This window comes from Octopus bimaculoides, chromosome 14 (genome assembly GCF_046866305.1).
Source record: "Octopus bimaculoides isolate indiv1 chromosome 14, ASM4686630v1, whole genome shotgun sequence".
Lineage (NCBI taxonomy): Eukaryota > Metazoa > Mollusca > Cephalopoda > Octopoda > Octopodidae > Octopus > Octopus bimaculoides.
In genome coordinates this window covers 32,063,911-32,076,085 of record NC_142941.1, presented here as the reverse complement: position 1 = coordinate 32,076,085, position 12,175 = coordinate 32,063,911, and the positions used below count along the sequence as shown (strand labels likewise).

Genomic DNA, 12,175 nt, shown 5'->3' with positions numbered 1-12,175 from the left:
AACTTAGAAAGGTGTGAATTTTTAATTTGAGGTCATTCAAGATTTGCAACAGATGAAAAACAATTTCCAGTTGTAGTTTACATTAAGAATTTCAGTTTTACAATCAGAAGTGTTGATACTATTTATTTCATTTCACTTTATTGTATATAATTTATTTATTTATTTTACAAGTTAGTGCCTCTTATCCCAGATTTATGAATTAAAAAAAATCAAATATTAAGAGAGCTCTTGTGTGATTGTCATGCTAAGTCCTATCCCAACCTTGATGATAGTCTTGTGTGTGTCTCCTGCCTGACAAACACATACAGGAAGTTGATCAAAAGCAAGAATATCAAATACAAAACTACATAATAACCTTTACCCTAAAGATTAAAAGATTTTGTGTCTGTTATTTGTTCAGAATCTTCATAAATCCTTAGTTAAAGACAGGCTCGTTACAAATAGGATGTCTTTATAACATTTTAATATATATTTACAGATACATAGGGCAGATGAAACACTGAAATTCTAGTTCCAAGTGGAGCTGAACCTAATTTATTTTGCTTTATTTCTGTTATGAGGGTTGGATTTCTTTTTGTCAGAACTTGAAGATGTCTCCCTCACTGAAGTAAATAAAAAAAAATACACATTTTAACAATGACTCTCATTGTTAGAATATATGTTATGGTCAATTTCATACTGGTCAAGAGGGAGATTTTGTGGGAGTTTTACCATGTTTCATATGGAAAAGGTTTTTCATTAAAATGAGTCCTCATGTGTTCCTGAAGATTGGAGCTATACAAGAAGTGTTTCCCACATATTTCGCAGTTTGTGGAAATTTTGTCTGTGTGAATGGCTTTGTGTCGTTTCAAATGGAAGTTACGTCCAAAATGTTTGCCACAAATGTTACACTGAAATGGTTTCCCCCCAATGTGTCTTTTGACATGAATGTTCAGAGTGGCAGAGGCAGCAAAGTGTTTGCCACAGAACTCACATTGGAAAGGCTTCACATCAGTATGCGTCTTCATATGCCTCTGTAAGTGTGAAGTGTCTGAGAAATTTTTGCTGCAAATCTCACATTGGAATGGTCTCTCACCTGTGTGTATTCTGATGTGACGCTGTAGGTGGGAGCTGTTTGAAAATTTTTTACCACAAATCTCACACTGGAATGGTTTCTCTCCTGTGTGACTCCTCGTATGCCTCTGCAACCAAGAACTGCAGGCAAACGTTTTGTTGCAGATATCACACTGGAATGATTCTTTGTTAACATGAGTCTTTACATGATTCCGAAGATGAGAACTACGGTCAAAAATTCGGCCACAGACCTCACATCGGAATGGCTTTACCTCAGTATGAACTGAAACGTGTTTCTCAAGATCTCTGTATTCAGGAAAAGTTTCATCACACACCTGACATTGGAATGTTTTCTCCTTTAATGTTTTCTCCATTTCATCCTGAAATAGGGAAAGTTGAAAGTTGGTCTTAATTTAATTTCAACATTCAAAACTAACAACACAGGTTAATGGCTGAAACAACAACATGGAGTGTATGTAAACACACTCACACACACACACACATGTGGGCACAAACATGTGCAGTTAAAAAATATACTTCACAACCACATGATTTTAGATTCAGTCCCACTGTATGACATGTTGGGTAAGTTTCCTCTATTATGTATTTGCTCATTATTAACTATTGACTGTAGCACAAGAGGTTATTAGGGAATGGTGGATAGAATAAAAATTATAATAATAATAAAAATAATAATAATAATAATAATAATAATAATAATAATAATAATAATAAATATGCTAAATATGCTAAAAACGACAGAGAGCTAGAAACATTACTACAGACAGTACATGGCTTTACCAAGGAAGTAGATATGAAATTCGGATTAGAAAAATGTGCCAAAGCAACCCTGAAAACCCTGAAAAGAGGAAAATTAGTTAAAAGTAGCAATATAACACTAGATAAAGCCAATGAAATAAGAGAACTAGACGAAAGCCAACCATACAAGTATTTAGGAGTCAATGAACTAGATAGGATACAACATACACAAATGAAAGAAAAAATAAAGAAAGAGTTAGATCAATACTAAAAACAGAGCTCAATGCTAAAAACAAGATAATGGGTATCAACACTTTAGCTGTCCCAGTTATAAGCTACAGCTACAACATCCTTAACTGGACACTAAACGAACTATCTAAAATAGACAGGAAAACAAGAAAAATAATGACAGGATATAGGATGCACCACCCAAAATCTGACATAGAAAGGCTATATATACAACGCACAGAAGGTGGCAGGGGTCTTATACAGCTAGAAAAATATTCTAAAATAACCACCATAGGACTGCAAAAATACCTACTCCAGAAGCAAGGAAAACTAATACAAATAGCCACAAAACACAAGCAAAACAAAAAACTGTTTTCAGTATTTAAGGAAGCTGACAAATACAAACAAGAAATCAATCTACCTAACAAATACGAAGAAGAAGAAGAAGAAGAAGAAACAACAAAAGCTATAAAACAAATGAAATCCAAACTAAAACTAGAACAGCAACGGACCATGATAAAATGATGGCAAGAAAAGCCCCTACATGGTAAATACTGGGCTAAACTAAATGCAAAAGAAATAGACAGAGAAAAATCCCAGCAATGGTTGAGAAGCTCAGGACTCAAAGCAGAGACTGAAGGATTTTTAATTGCTGCACAAGACCAAAGCCTCCCTACCAGAAATTACCAAAAACACATAATGAAAAGAAATATAACAAGTAACTGTAGAATATGTGGAGATGGACAAGAAACAATAAATCATATTATCTCTGGCTGCCCAGGCCTGGCTAAGAAGGAATATATTCACAGACACGACAGAGCTGGGACCTATATACACTGGAAGCTATGCCAACACTATGGAATAACAACAGAAAAAAGATGGCATAAACACACGCCAGAAAAGGTCACAGAAAACGAGAAAGCAACCATACTCTGGGATATGCCAATACACACAGATAGAGAAATTAAGGCAAATAGACCAGATATAGTTGTCAAAGATCATGAAGAAAAAAAATGCTTTCTAATTGATGTATCAATACCAGCAGATGACAACGTTTCTCGAAAAGAAATGGAAAAACTTTCAAAATACAAAGACCTGGAAATAGAGATAACTCGAATGTGGAATCTAAAAACAGAAACAATTCCTATCATAGTAGGTGCCTTAGGTATAATAAAAAAATATTCAGACAAATACATAACAAAAACACCAGGACTTACAAGTATATATAACATACAGAAAATTGCACTACTGGGTACTGCACACATTCTATACAAAACACTTTCAATACAGTAAACATAAGAGCACCACAGCAAACCACAGCACATACCCAAGGCGCACAGAGCTGCGCTCGGTAGTGAAGTGAAAGCACGTTATAAAAATAAAACTACTGAACAATAATAATAATAATCCTTTCTACTATAGGCACATGGCCTGAAATTTGTGGTGGGGGCTACTTGATTTCATCAACTCCAGTACATAACTGGTATTTATTTAATCGACCCTGAAAAATGAAAGGCAAAGTTGATCCCGGTAGAATTTGAACTCAGAATGTAGTGGCAGATGAAATACCGCTAAGCGTTTTGCCTGGTGTGCTAATGACTCTACCAAATAATAACAACAATTGTAATAACAATAATAATAATAATAATGATGATGATGATAATAATAATAGGAATGAGGGAGTATTGAAAGCAGAGAAAAAAAGGAAAAACAAAGTGCCCTGGGAATGACAGCGAAACAGGCTGATTACTACCTAGCTCAGATACCAGGAAACCCCAAAATGGCTGAAGTTCAAAAGATAGTGCTCATGGGAACTGCCCATATCCTACGTAAAATACTGTCTATGTGACCTCAAATTTTAAAACATACTTTTCTTATGGTTTCTTAAACATTCTCTAGAACAACACTATGTACAAATCCAAATATATGGTACCCTAGGCATAACACCTACATGAACTTCTAACTTGTTGTCTCTTGAGGTCTCTGGGTGAGACTTGGATCCAACTTGTACAAATGCAAAATAAAAGTCAAACATAAAATAATAATAATCATCATCATCATCATCATCATCATCATCACCACCACCACCACAGCCACCACCACCACCACAGCCACCACCACCATCACCATTATCATTATTATTATTATAGTAAGGAACTTGTAGCTGAATCTATAGGGGAATTAGACAGAAAATTTCAGGCTTGGAAGCTAAACCTACAATTGAGAGGTCTTAAGGTAACTTACCAGGAAAGATGACAAGACTCTGATATCTTACCAGGAAAGATGACAAGACTCTAATGTCTTCAGAGAAATGGCATTGCTTGATAGGCAAAGAAGGAGTAGGTATAAACTCCATATACTCTACCCAATGTAAGCTATAGACATACAAGTGATGTAACAAGAGAACAGGATTACTACCTGAGAATGTAAGCTTCATATGTGAAAGATGCACTGAAGCTGTATGTACTAAAAGCACACTGGAAGTTATTTGTCTTGTGTGTACAGCTGGTTCACTAGAAATAGTTGATAACTTTGTTACACAAAAGATGTAATTAGCAAGGGAGATGGTTGTACTGAAAGTATAGCAGTCAGAGCAAGACCAGATTGGAAAGAGTTCAGGGAACTTCTACAACTGGTGGCAACAAAGGTCTTTTCTCTCAGAATGAAGTGAGGATTGTATGATGCTTGTATTAGAATTGCAATACTGCATGATAGTGTGACATAGGCATTGAATACTGAGGATTTAAGAAGCTGGGAAAGAAATGTGCAGTGCAAGTGTGCATGAATGACAAAGTACAAGAGCACTGAGAGAAAAAATGGGCATAAGTGGAATCAAATGTAGTGTGCAAAAAAGAAGACTGCACTGGTATGGACAAGTGATGAGTATGGATGAAAACAGCTGTATAAAGAAATACTAACTACTTAATGTGGGTGGAGCCTGGAGAAGAAGGAGACTCAGGATGACATGGGAAAAGTGGTGAAAGATGATCTCAGGACCTTGAACCTCACAGAGGAGATGACAAAGGACCAGGGTGCAGATGATATGTGGTTCATGAGAAGATACACCCACATTGACAAAGCTTAGATTCTGGAAACACATTGTGTATATAGTTGCACAACTGGGGCATCCACCCCAATTTCCTCCTCATGACATTTCCACCACTGATTATTTTGTTGCTGAAATTTAGGGTGAGTAGAACTGCATACTTCATCAGCTTTTCCCTGATATCACTTGTCCTTTTACTGCTCAGAATCATTTCACTTGTTTATCTTTCATTCTGTGCTGTCCTCTCCACATGTTTGACATTGCTCATCCTTCTGAGGCATCAAATTACCTTACCTTTATGAAGGTACATCTTTCTCTCTCCATTCTCTTATATTCTACACAACAACATATCATCTATCTCTCCCTCCTCCTCTCATCCTCTTCCATTTTTCTCCTGGTTACTGTAACATTATTTCACTATTCTGCTGTTCTTCCCCCTCACAATACCTCTGATATTGCTGCACCTTTTATGTGCCCAAAGCTTACACCGGGTGCATCTTATATATATATATATATATATATATACACACACACATAAATACACATACACACACATAAAGACACATGCACACAAACACACACACACAAAGACTGTGCTGTGAAGCTTTTGAACAAATTCAAGCATCCCCTCCAACTGAACATGCTTTGTTTTTTTTTCAGATGAGAAAAAGTTCTGCCAGGATCAATTGGTGAACACATAGAATAACTGTTGGCTTACCGTATTCCCAAAACATGTACCGAGAATGATAAAAACCAAACATCCAGTCAACATCATGGTGTTTGGAGTGATCACTAGTGATGGTGACATTATGTCTTCGCACAGCCTCAAACTTAACATAAAGGCCTACATCAAGTGCCTGGATGAGGTAGTGCTGCTCTGGGTCAAGAAGCTGGCTGCTGGAAGATGCTATGTCTGGCAACAGGACTCTGCACCATGTCACACAAGCAGGAGAGCCCAGTCATGGCTGTCAGGCAATTTCTGTGATCACATCACCCAAAACATCTGGCCACCTAACTCCCCAGAGTACAACTCCCTTGATTATTATGTGTGGGGTGTAGTTGAGCAAGAGATCAACAAAACTTCTTGTAACACCCAAAATAAACTGAAGGCAAGGATTATGGCAGCATTCACCAACTTAAACAAGGAGACTGACCAGAAGAGCAGCAGGAGATTCCGAAGTTGTCTGAAAGCTGTGGTTGAAGCCAATGGCGATTTTATTGAATAAATTTACTCTTCTGTATTTCTAGATATTTTAATTTAATTTTGGCAAACATATCTGTTAAAATGAGATGTCAGTGTTATAATCATTTTTGCGTAACTTAGACAACAGTTTATTCACTACACATGTATGTATGTGTGTGTGTGTGTGTATTATATATATATGTATGTATGCGTGTATGTATATTTATATATCATCATCATCATCATTATCATCATCATCAAATGTCCTTTTCTCAACCTAGTATGGGTTGGACAGTTTGACAGGAGCTGACCAGCTGAAGGGCTGTTCAGGCTCCCTGTCCATTTTGGCATGGTTTCTGCTGCTGCATGCCCTTTCTAATGCTGACCCATATATATATATATATATATATATATATATATATATATATACATATATATATATATATATACGTATGTGTATATTTAGATATATGTATATAAGTATATTTATATATATGTATGTGTATGCAAGTGTCTTCTACTATAGCCTCGGGCCGACCAAAGCCTTGTGAGTTGATTTGGTAGACGGAAACTGAAAGAAGCCCGTCGTATATGTGTATATATATATATATATATGTGTGTGTTTGTGTGTCTGTGTTTGTCCCCCCACCATCAACCGATGCTGGTGTGTTTACGTCCCCGTAACTTAGCGGTTCGGCAAAAAGAGACTGATAGAATAAGTACTGGGTTTACAAAGGATAAGTCCTGCGGTCGATTAGTCCGACTAAAGGCGGTGCTGGATTAGCTCAACTAAAGGCGGTGCTAGATTAGCTCGACTAAAGGCGGTGCTGGAGCACCGCCTTTAGTCGAGCTAATCGACCCCAGGACTTATTCTTTGTAAGCCTAGTACTTATTCTATCAGTCTCTTTTTGCCGAACTGCTAAGTTACGGGGATGTAAACACACCAGCATCGGTTGATGGTGGAGGGACAAATACAGACACACAAACACACACACATATATATATATATATATACACATATACGATGGGCTTCTTTCAGTTTCCGTCTACCAAATCAACTCACAGTCAAATGACTGAAATAAGTAAAAGAGTAAAGAGTAAAAGAGTATATATATATATATATATATATATATATATATATATATATAAGTATGTATGGTTGGAATTTACAAAAAAACCCAAAAGATGAAGACAGGTATGTAAACGACAAACAGGTGCTTTAGTTTAATGCTCGCAAAGGTGAGAAATTCTTTTGCGTTTCGAGCCTATGCTCTTCAACAGAAAGGAACACAAGAAAATATACAGAGAGAGAATTAAAAAAAGCTTTAGTGGCTAGTGGTCAATCATGGTAATGGCTGGATAGAGGTGGTGTGGATGATGGTGTGGGTGCTAGGAAGTGGTCAGTGCTAGTGTGTGCAGGGTGGTGTGATGTGGTATGGTGTGGTGGTGTGGTATGGGTGCTGAGAAGTGGTCAATGCTAGTATGTGCAGGGTGGTGCGATGTGTTGTGGTGGTGTGGTGATGGTGTGTGTGTGTTGTGATGGTGTGGTGTGGTGATATGTGGTATGTTGTGTTGTGGTGTGGTGGTGTGGTGATGTTGGGGTGTGGGTTGGGGGTGAGGGGGTAGGTGTAGGGTGGATTATGTGGGAGTGGTGTGTGAGGGTGGGGTGATGGTGGGGTGATGGTGGGGTGGGATGTGTAGGGGTGGGTAATGATGGAGGGGGTGATGATGAAGGGAGAGGGTGGAAGGGAGAAGGTGGGTAGGAGTGAAGAGAGGAAGTAGGTGTCAGAGCAAGACAGGAGAGGAGAGGTGGGTGGGAGTGAAGAGAGGAAGTAGGTGTGAGAGGAGAGAGGAGGGGAGTTAGATGAAGAGGGTAGGGGAGTTAAGCCCATGTAGTGCAAAAGAGCAAAGAGAGAAGATTAATTCCTGTTCATGGTGAAGATGGGAGTCCGGATGGCCCCCGTGCAAGGACAATTTGAACATAGACATGTGTTGTAAAGAATAACCGGTAGACTGTTAAATTGCTAAATTACATAATCATGATACATAAAGAAGTTAAATTATTTTAAACTAGATAAATTTAAAATTTGGGTAAACTAGAAGTGGTCAATAGTTTCTGTTACCAAGATCATATAATTAGTAGGGGAGAAGGTTGTTCAGAAAGTAAAGTAGACAGGGTAAGAACATGTTGTAGGAAGTTCAGGAAGCTATTACATTCTCTGAAGATGAAAGTATTTAAAGTCAGAATGAAGGATAGATTGTACGACACTTGTGTTTAGAACTGCTTTGCTGCATGGTAGTGAGGCAAGTGCCTTAAACACAGAAGGCTTGTGAAGGAAAGAAAGAAAAGAAGCAAGCCTGCTTTGATAGATGTGTAATGTTAGAGTGCATGAACGCCATAGTACAAAATAATGGAAAGAAAAATTGGTTATAAAAAGAATTTGTTGTAATGTGCAAGAGAAAAGACTGTTCTTGCATGGACATGTGCATGGAAGATGACTACCGCATAAAAATGCGAAACCTGTGGAAGAAGGAGACCAAGGAAGACTTGGAAGAATGTAGTGGTAACTGACCTGAAGATGATTGCCAATACAAAATTCTGAAGAAGACTTCTCCATCCATCACATGTACTCTAACTCATGGGTTGAGTCTAGAAGCTGCTAAAGGTGGCAAGCTGGCAGAATTGTTAGCATGTCGAGTTTAATGTTTAGGAGCATTTTATCCCTCTTCACATTCTTCGTTTAAATACTGCCAAAGATGACTTTGCCTTTCATCTTTTCATAGTCAATAAAATAGGTACCAATTGAACATTGAGGTCGATTCAATCAACTTAACACCGTCCCCGAAATTGCTGGCCTTGTGCCAAAATTTAAAATCAACATTTCTACCCTGCTAGTCTTACATTTGCTGTTCTCATTATACATCCTTCATTCAACTCCATCGACATATTGCTCAATCCCACTTATTGTCCATCTTATAATTCATAGAGGTACCTCTCTCATATCTCTGCCGCCTGTATTGATCACTCCACCCTCATCACTCAGCTCACTTGTTCTTCAGTAGGCCTACATACATATAGGAAGGTGCTTTAGACTCATCATACCTCTATCCAATACACTTTAACTACATGCTGTCTCTGAGCCATCTCGTTCGCCAACATCACTACTCTCACCTTTATCTACTACCGTTGTCCACCTGTCACTGTGAATTACTTCCCCTCCTCCAAGTTGACCGAGATGTCCCTAACCTTCATATTTTTGCAGTTTTTACCGATCTACCTTTTTATTTGGCTTCCTCTACTAATACCACCGCCGATCTTGCGAACCATTCTCCTTCCAACACTTCTACATATCCTTGCCTTTTTCGGATCCTACCGCACGGTCCAACCTGTGCGAGCATGGATATTAAATTATATATATATATATATATATATATATATATATATATATATATATATATATATATATATATCGTCATATGTGTGTGTATGTGTACGTGTGTGCGCGCGCGCGCGCAAATATATATGTATATACCTATATATGGAAATATGCACACACGTTACTTTTCTATTCCCGAAGTAGATATCTGGAAGTAATTAGCACTAAATTATTAATTGACTATCGTCAACGCAATATAAATACGTTCTAATATCTGTTTTCTTACGAGGCAAGTTCAGTTCATTTATCCAGCTAATACACTAATAAAAGAAGAGCATGAACCTCATAACATTCTAATATTCGTCTTCACCTAAACCTTTTGAAAAATAGAAAGATTTGTGGCCTGGGGAGAGGAACCAATCATTACATCAAAACCTGATAACTCCATTCACAAAATGTAAAGTTTCTCAGGGTTGTCTACTTGTTTTAATGTCCAAATATGGTAAACCCATAACATGTGTATGTATGTGCGTGTTTTCTTTTATTTAATATGAATTCATGCTTTTGATACGAGATAAGAGACGCACAAAGAAACAAATAATAAAAATCAACAGGTTTATCAACGTTACAATGTATGTAATTCTTTTCTATACAAAACATACATTACTGTATGTGTGTTTGTATATATATATATATATATATATATATATATATATATATATATATATATATATATAAGCCTATTGTATGTCTTGACCTGATAGAATAAAAAAGAGAAAGTGTACAGTGTGTAGGAAAAAGAAAAGAAGGTAGTGTGAATTAAGAGTGGGAGGAACTTACTTGTAACTGCTGACGCTGTTGTTGTCAGTGCGAGTGCAAGAGAGAGGTATTAAAATTAACACTCTGACAGTCTGCAGTTTCTATCACAAAATAAGTTATTTTTATTACTATTATTATTAGTTTATGCCGGCAGTGTCGCTGTTTGTTTTACTGGCATCTTAACAGATGCACACACATTTGCTTTGATGTGGCTGTGTTAAGACTTGCCAAGACGTAGTTACTATAACTGAGAGGAAGGGAGAGGAGTAATGAAAAGAAGAAAGGAGAGAGAGACAGAGAGAGAAAGAGATGGAAAGGGAAGGCTTCCGTGTGGCAATAAGGAAGAGATGCGCCGACCGGTGTCCACTGATGAGAATTACCGCTTTGGTAGCTGTTAATTCTTAAACCGAAAACAAAACAATCGCTGGATGTTGTATCATTTGATGCTTATGAATAATTACGAAATTTTATTTATTTATCATAACGAGATATAATATAGAGAAATTTTATTTTTTCCCCCTAGATTTTGTGCGAGTAATGATGTATTTCTTAATTATTCAAAAAGCACTCTGTCCATTTTGGATTCGTTTCCTGAAATTCAGAGTCTGATGTAAATAAGAACAACAAAATGATGATGCGAAAAAAGCAAGATAAATAAAAGTGAGGAATTGAAAGTATGGGTGTAAGAGTGGAGGAGGTAATAAGAAAGTAAAGGTATGAATGAGAGGTGTGTGTGTGTGTGTGTGTATGCGTGTGCGCGCACGCGCTCCGGTTTGCGTATATCAGAGAGAGAGAGAGAGAGAGAGAGAGAGGTGGGGTATGGGTGTTTGAGATTGAGACTTCCTCGGAAAGGAAAGTAAATACGATAAAATTGAACGAGAAGAGAGAGGTGGGGGAGGGAGACAGAAAAGATAACAGTTACAGAAGAGCTGACCGATGTGCGCTGATTGGCTCGTAGAAAAATCAACAATATGCATGAGCAGAAAATATTTCAGGGCAGCGTTCTGCACACTTAGTAAAAATACCAGAAGGTTTCATATTTGTAATACAGTGACTTCAGAAACTTCTATCAACTACGATTATTGATGCATTAGCAAATGAAAACTCCCTCGTTGAGTATCTAATGTCTAAGAAAAAAGTAGTCAAGGGAAATAACTCTATTAGATTCTACACAAGGGAGCGGATCAGCCTTTCAAAGCAACGAGCGCTTTTTGTGTTATTCGACGTCCTTGGTAAAATATATTCAAGACTAACGATTAACGCAAACACACACACACCTATCTATCTATCTATCTATCTATCTATCTATCTATCTATCTATCTATCTATCTATCTATCTATCTAACACAGACAAGGATACACATGCACGCGCGCGCACACACACACATACACACACACACACACACATTCAGTTAATTCTTTAAAATTCCAACGGAAGTTATCGATAAACCGTTAACGTTAAGTTTTACTATAGAAAAAAAAAAATTTTGCTCTAAAAACACAAAATTTTCATCAGACAGGGATAATCTCTTGGCCCTCAAGATTCCTTGCCCATAGAGAACAAATGCTCCACTGCAGCACTGAAGGCTGAACTTGATGAACAAGTCCACCAACACTTGCTCACCTAAGAGAGCAGCATCTGTTAGCAAGTCCTTGGAGTTGGTCTCCAGCCAGGTTGTGACCAAATTCTGGACCTTGTCCTTAAGTGAC

The 12,175-nt window shown here is 37.5% G+C and overlaps 1 protein-coding gene across 2 annotated transcripts; it reads right to left on the bottom strand.

Annotated features, from left to right (window-relative positions):
* On the bottom strand, window positions 1-11,603 carry LOC106870914 (uncharacterized). 2 transcript variants are annotated; one of them, XM_089362658.1, is made up of 2 exons: window positions 10,487-11,603; window positions 1-1,433 (listed from the first exon to the last, which is right to left on the bottom strand). In XM_089362658.1, exon 2 carries the CDS (start codon window positions 1,425-1,427, stop codon window positions 708-710), a length of 720 nt encoding a protein of 239 aa, XP_089218784.1. In that variant the 5' UTR covers window positions 1,428-1,433; window positions 10,487-11,603; the 3' UTR covers window positions 1-707. The 2 variants fall into 2 exon arrangements, with proteins under 2 accessions (XP_089218784.1, XP_014772632.1); XM_014917146.3 differs by lacking the exon at window positions 10,487-11,603 and adding an exon at window positions 8,843-9,468.
* Between the last annotated feature and the right edge of the window lie 572 nt (window positions 11,604-12,175).